This window comes from Pleurodeles waltl, chromosome 1_1 (assembly GCF_031143425.1).
Source record: "Pleurodeles waltl isolate 20211129_DDA chromosome 1_1, aPleWal1.hap1.20221129, whole genome shotgun sequence".
Taxonomy (NCBI): Eukaryota; Metazoa; Chordata; class Amphibia; order Caudata; family Salamandridae; genus Pleurodeles; species Pleurodeles waltl.
The window spans coordinates 36,275,350-36,290,703 of record NC_090436.1 but is presented as its reverse complement, the minus strand read 5'-3'; the positions used below and the strand labels follow the sequence as shown (position 1 = coordinate 36,290,703).

At 45.7% G+C, this 15,354-nt stretch overlaps 1 protein-coding gene across 11 annotated transcripts in view; it reads left to right on the top strand.

Moving 5' to 3' along the window:
- Nucleotides 1-15,354, top strand: part of DCTN1 (dynactin subunit 1) — a 394,031-nt gene that overhangs the window by 176,915 nt on the left and 201,762 nt on the right. For 8 of the 11 annotated variants that reach the window (XM_069207920.1, XM_069207653.1, XM_069207629.1 and 5 more), the window contains exons 3-4: nt 552-630; nt 12,731-12,762. In XM_069207920.1, the coding sequence (XP_069064021.1) occupies nt 552-630; nt 12,731-12,762 (111 nt within the window). Of the gene's footprint in view, nt 1-551; nt 631-12,728; nt 12,773-15,354 lie in introns of those variants that run through there. The other 3 variants (XM_069208160.1, XM_069208321.1, XM_069208237.1) reach the window with 3 other exon arrangements.

Sequence of the window (15,354 nt, the reverse complement as noted above, 5' to 3'; positions counted from 1 at the left end):
CTTAGATGAGTCCTATGTTGAAGCATGCATGTTTACTGCTATATTTCAAAGTGACATGTCATCACTAATTCACATTTTCATGCTACTTCTACGTTCTTTTTTGTACGAATGCAATTTAACTGAAAGCATTTTTGGACTCCAACTATATTTTGAAATCCATACAATTATTTATATATTAATTTGGTAATACTGCAGTTCCTAAAACTGCAAGTCTTTAGGTGTGCAAAAGGCTTGGCACTAAAATAAATCCTGTAATTAATAGCATTTATCTTTTCTAACATGTTCTATGTCCTCTCTATCTCGCTTTTCCAATGTCCTCTTATTGCTACTAAGTGCAGCATGAAACATGGCACCATGGGTGTGCTTATTTTGATTACTTAGTTAGCGGAAGCCAGGTGCCCCTCAGAGGTGCTGAGCATTAGCAGTCATATTTCACTATGTTGGGGCAGAGAATCTGAAACAAAGTAAGACCTTGCAGCTCCTCACGACTGAATTACCTCGTCTGTGACCATGTAAGGACTGCACTTTAACAATATTTTTTCTACCCCTAGATTCAACTTGTCGAAGATGGAGCAGATACCACTTCGCCTGAGACACCGGAGCCCTCTCTTTCCAAGGTCCCAAAAAAAGGTACATATGTTCCTTTTTGTCCTGTGAGCATGCTTGGTGTGGAAATGCTGCCCTATTTTGGTGGCTTCATTGACGGTGTAGTAGTTTATTTTTGCTGATGTGATGAGCTGTCTGCGTATTAGCTTTGAAGGCATTTCTTCCCTCTGTCAAGGGAAAGCTAGTGCAAATGTTCATGGATAATACATCTGCCATCTGGTACTGCAAAAAACAGGGCGGGGTGGGGTTGTGGGCACTCTGTCTAGAGGCCCTGCGTCTCTGGACATGGCTGGAACAGCAGGGCATATTCCTGGTGGTTCAACACCTGGCAGGTTCTCTGAACGCCAGGGACGGACAAACTCAGCCGTTGATGCCTAACAGATCACGAGTGGTGTCTGCACTCGGAGGTGGCGCAAGGAATCTTTCAGCAGTGGGGAGTGCCTTGGTTAGATATGTTCGCTTCTCAAGAGAATGCGCAATGTCCACAGGACTGCGCGTTGCAGTTTCCAAGGTGGCATTGCTTTGCAACGCCTTTCATCACGAGCGGCTCTCAGGCCTGCTGTACTGTGTTCGACCCTTCCACACCTGCCCAGCATTCTCAAAAAGATCAAGAATGACTGGGCCCAAGTAATCCTTGTGGCTCTGGACTGGGCACAGGGAGTCTGGTATCCTGAGCTTCTGAAAATGAGCATCGATCCTCCGATCAGGCTGCCCCTTCAGGACGATCTTATGTCGCAGCAACAGGGGAGGGTTCTCCACCCGAGCCTGTCAACTCTGAGCCTTCATGCATGGAGTTTGAGCGGCGGCTGTTGATATCCTTTGACCTTCCTCCTGAAGCCTGTATTGTTATTTTGGCAGTCAGGCATTCCTCCATGAAAACGGTATACGCCTGCCCCTGGCAAAGATCTGTAAAATATTGTACAGAGAAGTCTTTAGATACTCTTTCTGCTTCTCTCTCTGATGTTCTTCTTTTCATTCTGTCTCTCGCCCAGCAGGGCCCTGCCCTAGGCACACTTAAGGGCTAGCAGTCTGCTTTATCCACTTTTCTGCTACTGCCTCACAAACCCTCGTCGTTTAAGTTCCTTATTGTAAATAGGTTTCTAAAAGGGCTCGTACATATGTTTCCCCCTTCTCCCTTTATTATGCCTCAGTGGAACCTGAACCTTGTTCTCACGTACCTCATGTGGGCTCCGTTTGAGCCACTTCACAACTGTCCCCACAGTATGCTCACCATCAACACAGCCTTCTGGTGGCCATAACATCTGCCCAGAGGGTGAGTGAGCTGCAGGCCTTGTCATCCAAGCCTCCATATCTCAGTGTTTCCTAACAAAGTGGTGCTTTGCACCTGTGCCTCTTTTCTCCCAAAGGTGGTGATCCCATTTCATTTGGGACAGACTGTCAACCTACCTACCTCATTGCTCCTCTGCATCCCCATAAGGAAGAGGAGCGACTCCATCGACTGGACCCAAAAAGAGCGTTATCGTTCTACCTTAACCGCACAAATGAGTTCTGGGTAGATGACCAGCTATGTTTGGGTTACTTGCACGCAAAGAAAGGTCGGGCAGTACAGAAACAAACCATTTTGTGCTGGATCATTCTCTGTATAAAAATCAGCTACACTCTGGCTAAATAGCAGCCTCCTAAGGGCTTACGAGTCCATTCCACCAGAGGAAAAGCTGTGACCACGGTGTTTGCTCTTGGAGTCTTAGCCTTGGCCATCTGTCAGGCAGCAACATGGGCATCCCTGAACACGTTTGCCAAACACTACTGGCTGGACTTGAGCATTTCACCCGTTTGGTCCTGCAGGAACTTCTAGTTTAGAACATGTGTCCACAGACCAACACCAGGAGGATATGGCTTGGGCTGATACAGATAAGCCTGATGTGTTGTTGTACTTAAAGGTCACACATAGACATTGGGCCGTTCCACTTATACCGAGACATAGCTCCTCAGGATAGATTTTGGGCAAGATCCCAGGCTGATAAGGGAAGTTGCAAGACCATCAAGAAATCCAGGCTGAGGGGTGTGGAGAGGGGGAGTGGGTATCTGCACTGTCAAGAGAAGGAGCTATTTATGCAACTTAAAAGTACAGCACTCAAGGCCACACTTATTTTAAATATCATACGCCTTAAAGTCACAGCAGAAAATGCCACTAGGATTTTTTTTCAGAGCATGCCCCAGGCAAGATAATATTTGTATTTGATACCCTGTTGAGAGGTCCATTGTTTTAAGGTTGCATTTCAACTGATTACTGTTGGACAGCAATTGTGAGAGGGTACTTTTGAGATTCTTGAGAGTAATGAAATACCACAAGGTACTGGTGGGGTGTGGGATTTTATAAAGTAGTTATTAAAGTTGAATATGTTCCTCAAGTGTCCTTTGAACACCGACAACAGCAGGAATATATAAATTAAAAGATGCCACTTAACCAGACAGACAGGAAGCCATTTAACTTGTGGTTAGGTTTATGTTTGAAGAAGTAGCTTTTTAAATCCACTTAATGTAAACCCTGACTCTATCTATGAAGAGGGCTATAACAACAGGAACATTTTTGCCTATCGAATTCAAACAAAGCTGCTCAAGAAGAGGTTGGGATTGAAGATCCAAAACTGGAATTGAAGTAGAATTTTCTGATGCTTTACAGACAGCTTTCTGCTTTTGTGTTGTAGCCTTCTAAGGAAAAATTGCAGTGTGATAGAGAAGAAATACATTGAATTTTTTAAAATTTATTTTTAAATTAACTGTTGCTGCTGCCAGAGTCTTGGAGGAACGCGCTGATCTAGGGCTCACGGTGTCAGACAAGGAAATGGCCAGCGCTATTAAAAGCTTACATAGTAGTAAAATGCCAGCACCTGATAGCTCTGGCTGCCAACCATAAAAGGTATATTGAGAAGAGCAACGTATGACACAGTTTCACATTTGATGAAACAACAGTAAAAGGTTTCATGGCATTTTTGGACACACAAGAATCATTTAACCTGTTAAAGGAGTAGACAAAATAAATAATCCGATGGAATTGGCCGTTTTTTCTTTTTCTGTGTTTTTAACGTTGATGTGGTAAACATAAACAAAAACTCTCCAAATCAAAATGCAGTTATGGCTTCAAAAAAGCTTTATATGTTAAAAATAATAAACAAAAAGATAGTTGCCACAATTATTTTTGTTGCAAAACTCAAAGACCCGATTGGTATGTTTTTTTTCAAATTAAATATCGAGCAATTTGGCTCTAAGTATGGATGCTTGAATTGGGAATCGGGATACCGTCCAAAGCGTAGACCTTGGTCGTGTTTTTTTATCTTTTCGTACATAGTTGATCAGAGATCGATACCAGGGTTCTTGTATACTGAGGAGTGAGTTTGGCACTGTTACAACACGAGTATCTGGATTTCTAGTGCAGTGGCCTCATTCTGCAAACCTTCACAAGGGGGTGGGTGTCTGGCATTGCTCCCAACATCACCTACTCCTCCTTACTAGACACAAGGCAGTTCAGTAATGCTTCCAGTTAATATGAAAAGTTCAGTTGCATATAAATAAAAAAGTGCAGTGCCACTAAAGATGTCAAACCACAATGTTTGTTCACCCCATGATTTTCCCTGAGGGGGCCTCCCTTCCTGAAGGGATCATAAGAAAGATCCCTTCAGAGTGTGATTGGCAGCTTCATTTGCTAGAGACATCGCCTCTGTTTTTTAATATTCTCAGCCAATCCCATTTGGTGACTGTAACATATTTTAGTGTGCAATCTTTTTCTTTTCCCTCTGGCATGCAGCATAGCGCGTGCTGGGGAGAATTTCCACTTCCGAAGCTAAGCCTGACTTGGAAGTATTCACAGCCTAACTTTCCTCATCCTCCCTGTAATGCACTAGAATTGTGTACAAAGTATCACCTCCAGTTTCACTTGACTTTGACACACTTTTACTCCAACTTTATGGATCTTTTGTGAATCTTTTGTCGGCGTCTGATTCACAAAAGGCTTATTTGCACAGATTTTTTAACTTGCATATTTGCTTCACAATACTGACTTAGAAAACAAATTGTTGCATTTGGAATCTCTGGAATCAGTTTAGACGTCGTCATAGTTGCATACTGTTGTGTCGTTGGAGACGCTGGCGCTGAAGATGAGCTCCTTCAGTGTTGAACTTTATTCTGTCCATAAGCGCGAGCTCCACTTCTTTGCTGGATCACGATAGATCCTCCTGAAAAACGATTAGTATGTTGCAGGTCCTGTTTTCAGAACTTAGGCTATGGGAGGGGAATCTACACTTTGGCACGTTGGTCCATGACCAGTCCTTGGGATAAAGGAGTCCCCCATCGTCTATACCCAGTTACATTATTGTGCAGACAATGAGGGTTGTTCTTAATTAGATTGTTTTTATTCTAAATGAGAAACTCTCTGCAGGTTTTACTATGTGTTATTACATTGATACTGGTTTCAGTTACATAGACATACTCGCATGAATTGAATATGTTAATTTAGGTGCAGTGCATCTGTTCTTGGTTTTCTTTGTTAACTCTTTACCAATACTGTTCTTTTTTTTTTTGTTATTCTTCATCCTTTCATTAAGGGCCTGTAAGAAAGTACCCTCTTTTTTGGCATGGTTACTCACATTTTCTGTCTGTTGTCAGTGTGTTTTACTGTGTTCACATGGGTGACGTAATACATGCTGCAGCCCATGGGGGGGTCCCCAGGTACCTCAATGCCCTGGGTACCATATACTAGGGACTTACATGGGGGCACCAGTATGCCAAATGTGGGGTGTATGTGGTTCAAGTAACTAAGTTTAACGGGTTAGCAGTTTCCCAGTGAACACAGTCAAACACACTGACAACAGGCAGAAAATGTGAGTAACCATGCCAAAAAAGAGGGTACTTTCTTACAGGCCCTTAATCCCATACATTGTGGGGCACAGTTCCAAAAGTGCTGCCACAGGTCCCATAGGACGGGAGAGATACAGTGACGTTCACCATCAGGTGTGGTTTGAAAATGACTTCCTCGCTGGGAAGAGTGAGTTCATTGACGGTGGCGCTTCGCCGTCAAGCCTGGCTGTGAACCTCTGGTTTATCAGGGTTTGTCCAGGCAAACCTTATGGACATGCCCTTCGATCGGACACGTCTCTTCTGAGAGAAGGCAGACTGTATGGTGGAGCGATTTAAGGACTCATGGACTATGACCAAGTCCCTGGGCCTCTACTGTCGCAAGCTACCCAAGCTTTGCGTGGACGTGGTGCACTATGACTATGCCGGTCAAGTAGCCAGAGGTCAGCCGCAACCACTCACCTCTGGCAGCTGCAGCCTCCAAGCCCTGACCATGGATTCCCAGTTGGTGGGAGAAACAAACCTCATCTCCACCACTAGCAGTCCATTACATTGGACAAATGGGTCTTGCAGATTATTCAAAGTAACTACTCCCTTCCCTTTGAATCCTCTGTTCCTATTCCACCACCACGCGATTGGCTTACGGAGGATCATTTGAGCTTACCCCGGGTGGAAGTCGTGGCTCTCTTGGCTAAGGGAGCTAAAGAGAGGGTCCAATATCAGAAGTAGGCAGTGGTTGCTATTTCCGCAACTTTCTGATGCCCAAAAAGAACAAAGGTCTTTGGCCTATCCTGGACCTTAGAACCCTCAATCTCTTCATCAAAAAGAAGAAATTCAAGATGCTCACTTTCACTCAGGTGTTGTCTACCCTAGACCAAGGAGACTGGATGGTAGCATTGGACTTGCAGAACATGTATTTTCCTATTCCCATCCTGCCCGCCCACAAGCGTTACCTGCAGTTTATGGTAGGACACGAGCACTTTCAGTTCACCTTGCTACCCTTTTGCCTTACCAGCACCCCTCACCTTTTCCTCAAGGTGATGGCAGTGGTCGCAGCTCATCTGCAGACATCAGGGGTGCCAGTCTTCCCCTATCTTGACAACTGGCTTTTGAAGGCGAGTTTGCCCCAGGTTGTCGTCTCCCACCTCCAGACTACCGCAGATCTCCTGCATTCGCTCGAGTTCACCATCAGTGTGCCAAAGTCATACCTGACTCCCTCTTAGATACTCCCTTTCATCTGAGCTGTTCTGGATACAGTGTAGTTTTGGACCGCTCCTTCTGAGCAATGAGTCCAGAATATTCAGGCTATGATACCGATGTTTCAGCATCTATCCTGGGTTTCAGTGAGAATGACTGCGGCTGCTGGGCCTCATGGCCTCCTGCATCCTGCTCGTGACTCATGCCGAAAGGCATATGTGGCTTCTGCAGTGGGACCTGACGTTTCAGTGGGCGCAGCATCAGGAGAATCTCCCCTAGATGGCCAAACAGAGCTCACCGTAGTGACAAATGGGTCACTTCTGGGATGGGGCGGCCATCTGGGAAAGGTGGTGTTAGACCTGACAGCCTTAGGGTAGTCACCCCTAACTTTTTGCCTGCCTCCCTCCACTTTTTGGACACTGTTTTTGCTGGCTTTTAGACTCTGCGCACTTTACCACTGCTAACCAGTGCTAAAGTGCATATGCTCTCTCCCTTAAAACATGGTAACCTTGAATCATGCCTGATTGGACTATTAATTTACTTATAAGTCCCTAGTAATGTGCACTCTGTGTGCATAGGGCCGGTAGATTAAATGCTACTAGTGGGCCTGCAGCACTAGTTGTGCCACCCACTTAAGTAGCCCCTTTTTTCCTTGTCTCGGGCCTGCCATTGCAAGGCCTGTGTGTGCAGTTTCACTGTCACCTCGACTTGGCATTTAAAAGTACTTGCCAAGCCTAAAACTCCCCTTTCTCCACATATAAGTCACCTCTGATGTGTGCCCTAGGTAACCCCTAGAGCAGGGTGCTGTGTGAGTGAAAGGCAGGACATGTACCTGTGTAGTTTACATGTCCTGGTAGTGTAAAACTCCTAAATTCGTTATTGCACTACTGTGAGGCCTGCTCCCTTCATAGGTTAAGATTGGGGCTGCCCTCATACAGTATTGAATTGGTAGCTGCTGATCTGAAAGGAGTAGGAAGGTCATATTTAGTATGGCCAGAATGGTAATATAAAATCCTGCTGACTGGTGAAGTTGGATTTAATATTACTATTCTAGAAATGCCACTTTTAGAAAGTGAGCATTTCTTTGCACTTAAATCTTTCAGTGCCTTACAATCCACGTCTGGCTGGGCTTGGTTGACAGCTCCTTGTGCATTCACTCAGACACACCCCAAACACAGGGTACTCAGCCTCACTTGCATACATCTGCATTTTGAATGGGTCTTCCTGGGCTGGGAGGGTGGAGGGCCTGCTCTCACACAAAGGACTGCCACACCCCCTACTGGGACCCTGGCAGACAGGATTGAACTGAAAGGGGACCTGGTGCACTTCTTAGCCACTCTTTGAAGGCTCCCCCACTTCAAAGGCACATTTGGGTATAAAACAGGGCCTCTGCCCTACCTCATCAGACACTTACTGGAGAAGAAACCTGAACCAGAAACTACATCCTACCAAGAAGAACTGCCTGGCTGCTCAAAGGACTCACCTGTCTGCTTTCTACAAAGGACTGCTGCCTTGCTGTTGGCCTGCTTCCTTGCTGAACTCTTGTCTGGCTGTGAAAGTGCTCTCCAAGGGCTTGGATAGAGCTTGCCGCCTGTTTCCTGAAGTCTCAGGACCAAAAAGACTTCTCTTTTTCACTTGGACGCTCCGTGCGCCGAAAATTTCGACGCACAGCTTGTACCGCGGCGAGAAAAACGCTGCACACCGACGCTGATCGACGCGACGCTCTTGGGACGACCGGAAATCCGACACACGGCTTCGCAAGGACAACGCCGCCCGACCTCTAGAGGAGAAATCGACGCGACGCCTGCCGTGAGATCGTAATTTCGACGCGCAGCCCCGCAGAACGACGCGCAGCCGGAAAACAAGCAGGAAAATCCACGCACAGACCCGGGACATCTGGTAATCCCCGCGACCCACAGAAAGAGACTGTCCGCGCGCCGGAAAATGACGCACGACTTCCCCGCATGGAAAATAACGACGCAAGTCCGTGTGTTGCTGGGGAGAAATCGACGCACACACCCTTTTTCCATGCACCTCTTCCTTTGTGGCCCTCGGAGGAGATTTTTCCACTCCAAACCAGGTACTTGTGCTTGAAAGACTTAAGACACTTTATATCACTTTTCAGTGATATCTCTACAATTTCCCATTGCAACTTTATTCTTTTGACCTACAATTATCCTGATAAATATTCTATATTTTTCTAAACACTGTGTGGTGTATTTTTGTGGTGCTATATGGTGGTATTGTATGATTTATTGCACAAATACTTTACACATTGCCTTCTAAGTTAAGCCTGACTGCTCGTGCCAAGCTACCAGAGGGTGGGCACAGGATAATCTTGGATTGTGTGTGACTTACCCTGACTAGAGTGAGGGCTTTTGCTTGGACAGGGGGTAACCTGACTGCCAACCAAAAACCCCATTTCTAACAGGTGGAAATCAGAGGACTCTGGTCTCTGGAGGACTACTGACTCCACATCAATCTGCCGGAGCTCCGAGGGATCCAACTGGCATTGAAAGCCTTCCTTCCCATCAAGGGACAACTATTGCAGATGTTCACAGACAAAACCACTGCCATGTGGTACTGCAGCAAGCGTGGTGGAGTCGTGGACCCTATGTGTCTCTGGACATGGTCAGAGCAGGAGGGCAGATCCCTGGCGGTTGAACACCAGGCAGGTTTGCTGAACCCAAGGCAGACAATCTCAGACACCATTGCCTAGCGGATCACGAGTGGTGTCTCCATTCGGAGGTGGTGCAAGGTCCCTTTCAGGAGTGGGGAGAGTCTTGGCACGATCTATTCGCCTCCAAAGAGAACATGCAGTGTCAGCTGTTTTGCATGCTTGAGTTTCCAAGGCGGCTTTTGCTCGGAGATGCTTTTCGTCGTGAGTGGAGCTCAGGCTTCCTGTACCCCTGTTTGTCTGTGGCCCACCGGCGGGGATCTTGTTGCTTGGGTATCTATAGATTTTGTCTTTACCACATAATGTTAACCAAAGGTAAGTAACTTGTTCTTCTCACTTGACCATCATCTACATCCTATCCATTGTTTCTACTTTATTTACTGGTCCCATCTTTCGTATACGCCACTTCATTCTGCCTATTCTTATGTTTTCTTATGGTTTCTTTGTATGTAATTCCAGAGTCCATTGTTAAATGCCACCCCTTATATATACTACTCAGCTAATGCTGCTACATACTCAAACATAGCTTTGAATACTGTGTCTTATTTCTTGCTGATTAAGACACTAGAGACACCAAAAGCCCAATGTCAATGCAATGCATGTTTTAAGAACCTGCACTTAGTTATGGTTTACTCCAGATGGTCAGTTTCTGATGAATTGAAACACGCTTTAGTCAAGCTTGACCAGACCACATATATTTCCTAATTTGGAGGAGGTAGTAATGTCACAGATTGACATGTAGCCCACTGACTCTTTCCGCCATAACCTGTGATCCTCCTTGGGTTACATAGCGCAGCTTTACATAACACATTAATGTGTTTTGATTTCTGTTTTGTTTCAACAGTTTGCTTACTTGTGATGTTTGATATAAGGTTTTGTTGTGGAAGCCTTTTATCTGCTAATGTTTTGTTACATAGTCCATTCATTTACAGGATGCAGAGAAACTTGTTTCCCTTACCGAGATTGTTCCCTATATTGGTACAGTTCTCACTGCACTGTCTCTGCATGCTCTCTTGCTCATGCCATGGAAACACAGAACTCTCATCAGGTTTGCACCACTTACGAGCTAGTGCTTGCACTGTTAATTAAAAGAGAGGAATATCTTCATTGAGGGAGTCATCCTGAAGGCTGCACTGTAGGCTTCTGAGGTGAGGGCTGTGGGCATCCTAATGCTGTTACACAGACTGCTGCATTTTTCATTATATAACTGTAGGAAGCTGGCTCTCTATAGTGCACTAAAATGAAATACACTGTGCAGAGAGTCCAGTTGATCCCCATGTGATATTGCAGAGGCAAAAGTAGATAGGAATAATGCTCTGTTTGTGGTGGTGCGGGCGAGCAGTTACCCTTACCAGATGGTAGTGCTAAGCATTTGTTGTACTGAGAGGGAATAAATGAAACACACACTCGGGGAATAAATCCAAGACCAATATAGAAAAATAAATATCCTTTTTATGTTTCAAACCCAAGAACTTCGTAAACATGTAAGTATACGTTTTAAGCATAAGTACTTTGCAGTTTCAAAAATTGACATTTAATGCAATTTTCTGAGTTCCCTCAATGTTATCCTATGGACGAAAAACAATGTTCCGCAAACACAGGGTTAACAGCGACTTACGAAGCCAACCTCAGAGAGTTAAGGTAAGTAATGGACACTGATCAGAACCACACCAACAGCTCACACCGGGTGGCACTGGGGCAGCCGGGTGCAGAGGTGTGCAGTGAGGCGTCGGGTGCCCAATGATTTCAGTCAGGGACAACAAACGGGTAGGTAGTAGACTTGGGGTGCTCGGGGACATAAGTGCACCTTTGGTCTCTTCTCCTGTGCCCAGAGGTGTCGGATGCAGAGGTGTCTTCAGGCGTCGTGCTTTCATGTCCTGGAGCACTCGCAGTCAGGGAATCCTGTGTGTTGAGGCTGCAGACTTCGTGGGGAAGCCTGGCAGGGGTGGACCTAGCGTGGACTCCGGCTCTAAGGAGCCGGGGCACATTGTTGGCAGTGGTGACTCACCTCAGCTAGGGACGGGGGTCCTGGGTGCAGTGGTTGCTGTAGCTGTCTGGTATTCTGTCTCCACAAGCCTGTGGGAGAGGGGGCGCACGTGAAGAGGCTGCAGGCATCTTGGGAGAGTCCAAGAGGGGTGAAACCACACTGGATTCAGTCTCTTGGTAGCTGGAGACCCGCATTTGCACCATCAGTTGGCTTCACCCCAGATCGTGGTCGTTAGGTGCAGTGGTCACTTCTGGTGTCGGGGGCTCTAGCAGCTGCCGAGTCTTTTCTGTGGAGTTTCTTGTTGCAAAGCAAGTCCGGTGCCACAGGAGACTTCTGTCTTTATTGAAGGCTTGATGAGTTGGCTTCATGTTTAGGATCCTATGAGGTCAGCAGGCAGGCCGGAGGGGCTGAGTCCAGGTCAGCTGCTTCTTCTTTTCCTCCATATACATCTTACACTGTTTTTAATCTTGCCAACAAAGGTACACTAATATGTGGGTGCCCTCTAGACAATTTTAAACCAAACCCTTTTTTCAGTTTATGCACGAAATACTTTTGAGGTGCTCAAAACATGAATAATGGACCTGCTCCGCGGTACTAAGGTGTGGAAGCACACCCCGGAAGCGCTGGGCACCCTAGGTGGGACCCCTATGATGAAGCATGCCACCTACTAGGTTGCTGGGTGAGGGTCTTTTATAAAAACTAAGAGTCCCTGTATGGTACCAAGGAATGGCAATGTCCCTGCTTTCCTTGTATTGTTATGGTTATGAATTGAATTCGGGAAGGTAAGCAAGTATTGACCTCTTCTCACTCTCTCCTTTCTTGGTTTATTGCATCTTTCATTCTGTGAAATCATGAGGCTGGCTCTCTGTGAGGCTATGTATACTCCCGATTGTAGTTTCCAATTGTTCACTTTTTTAACACTTGCCTGTGCTGATGCCATGGTATTTCTTGCATATATTCTTCCCCGGAGTAATGCACAGTAAAGATTTAGATGTATATTCGTATGTTGACTAGGGGGTGCTGACCCTGGTACCACACTGCCCCCCAACCCACCCCTATTCCCTGTTGTGATGTAGCAGTTAGGACAGCCTGAGACCCCTGCCTATTCACTCTTCTCTGCATACTTCATAGGAAATAACTGAGAGCCCGTGGGGCAAGGGTGTTCTACTGAGTGTGACCGAAGTCTTGGCATGCATTGCGGATCATCCTCTATAATCATGTGACGTGTATCTTTACCGCAGATAGGAAAACTTTGTGTAGATCTGTTCATAAGCCCTTATCCAACTGACATCTTTAATGTTCCTCTGTCCATCACGTTTCTCTATTGAAATGAATGTTGGTTCTGTCTGCATCTGCTAAGTAGCGATTGATATTCATTCTTAATAAACCAACATGAACATTTTAAGGAATTAATCATAACGGTATTTTTTTTTTTTTTTTTTTTTTTACAGAGTCACAGGAAACTCCTAAAGTCAGTAAACTGGTGAGTGAAAATTCATTTTTGCGATTTGCTTTGACATTATTTACTGATTAGGTTGCACTAGCAGCTGTCTCTCAGGATATGTTCTTCTTTAAGACACAAGGGAAGCCCTGTGAAGGTAAAAATACGATATGGTGGTAGATCTTTCTTACCTTTATTATTGTTTTATTTTACTTATTTTTTTTTTACTTTTGCTCGTGTCATTTGTCAGTGTTTGTTACATTTCTCAAGCCTTCCTCTTTCGGTCTTGCCAGGATGGATCTGTACGTATTTGGTTTGTGTGCAGTAATTAGTGTGTCTCTCGTGTGGCTTTGGGAAACTCGGGTATATTTTCGTCTTCTGTGGGTACTAGGAATAAAGATAATGAGCACGAACTAAGTACATACGATGCTGCTATTGCTTAAAAGGTGCCCGTGTGTTGGAAAAATCCGATTTTGCATACTGCTGTTCGTATAAAGGTGCTCTTAAGAGTACCAAATATGTTTTTGAAGAGGGAATGCTTTATCCCCAAATTCGGGAGTTCTGGGGTAATTTTTTTACTGAAACCACTGTTTTTATTATCAAAAGATAAAGAGTATTTTTGATTATTTTTTTTTAATCATAGGTGTTGATCAATAATTTCTTTTCAGCTAGAAGTTAATGGAAATGTGCATAAGTACTATGAATATACTGTTAGGGTGTTTAATTGGTGAACAGGAAGTGCGAAAAGCTAAGGACATTTCTGAACTACTGCACATTGAATTCTACCTCCATATTTCAAGTTGTGAAATCCCAGGTTCTAGCTGTGGGGTCAGAAAAGGCCCAGTCTCTGAATGTTACTGACCTAACACTATAGACAACCGGAAGTTGAACAGAGCGATACAAATAATGCTGAGGAATGAGCCACTTACATTTATAAGGTAACAATTCAGGATATTTAATGTGCAGCAGCTTGTGCACAATTGCAAGGCCTTGGATTGAATCCACTGGTGTTCAGTGTAGGAATCTCAGCACTTGGAAAGGATGGTCTTTCATGGCTAACTCATAAGGAAGCTGAGCTGCTGCTCCTCGTGCCCGAAAACTGTGGCTGGTGCTAACTGGCGATGCCAGATAGGTAGAACCGAAATATTCCAATCTGGAGGGAATCAGAGCTTTGATCACCGGAACAGAAAACTCCGCATCAATCAAAAGAACCATATTTTGAGAACATTCGGCTGGGCAAAGCAGGGCTTGGACCCGAAGGAGGTCCGTGGAGCTGTGCTTGAGAATGACAGGCACAGGGGCAGCAAGGAAATAATGCCATTAGAAAACCACACACAGTGTAAACAATGAGCCAGGGTTGACTATGAAACTACAAACTAACTTGGGAGACTGGTGAAGTGGACCTGTTACTGATGGCTATGAGGCATCACACCATCTTGAACTTGTTGACAAGGTGAGCAGGGGTTCAGTGTTTATGGTTTAGGCGTGTAAAGGTTGGTAGACGTCCACCCTCGGGTAATGCCCAGGCAGTACACCGGGCCTTCCAGACCCTGCTCTTTTCTTGGTGGCCTTACTTGGTGAGAATGGCTAAGGATGAGCAGGGCAGTATCTGCCGGGCCCTGGGGTAAGGAGGTAATGAGGCCTGTGCCCACATACACAGATTGACTAAGAATACATGCAGTACAGACGTGTGTGGTACTCCACAGCGCACCACTGTGGAAGTGAAGGGGCGCAGAGCCGCACCACAGCGCACCACTGTGGAAGTGAAGGGGCGCAGAGACCCCGCCTGCTCACCTGTGTGAAATGGGATCAGCTACTTGGTGACTGTGCTTTGATGCTGGCCTTGGTGAACGCTGAGATCAGAATCTTATGGTTGATGGTGTCGGAGGTGGCTGATGGGTCTTAAAGAATCCATGCAGGGCACCACCGCCACCATCTAGCCTCTTGTGGTCTTTCAACACAGAGTACCACTACTTAGTGTTGAAGACCAGAAAAAAGGGATTGAAAAGTTAAGAAGCTCATTAGTTTCCACAAATTTCTGGAATTGGTTAAAGGCCAGTTTTTCCATCACTTGACCCGATGTGACGTAAGTGAGTACAAAGAAACTTCGCCGGGTCATCAGGGAGGGAACTTTTTCACAAAGGTTTGAGTTCCACTACACTCCATTGTCTCTGTACAACAGATGGAGTGAAAGGGCTGTTGAAAAGCTCAAGACTCTGGGACACGGCGGTTTCACAATCTTGGCTAGGGTGAGGCCATTTTGGGACCCACTGGGCAGCTTTCACCAGTACCAGCTCCATAGTGAGCTCAAGCAGCCATAGTGTTGGGCAAACTGAGAGGGATATCAGTTCGAAAAAGGACGGTACCCGGAGATATTCTGATACTAAACAACTCGTGACTGGAGAGGGGCCTGCAGCGCAGTGTGTGACCCCATCAAGGTGCTGCTCATAAGTTACCAAGAACAGCTCCTCACACAGCACACGGGCCTCGCCGATTACTTCAGAAGTAACTTTTGTGTCCCCGAGTGTTTTCTTTGCACAGGGACGTGTGAGGTTTCTTTTCCTTGGTCAGTAACTTCTCTTGCATGTCCCACTTTGCCTGACTCGCCTCCGCTTTGAGATCCGCAACCTCAGT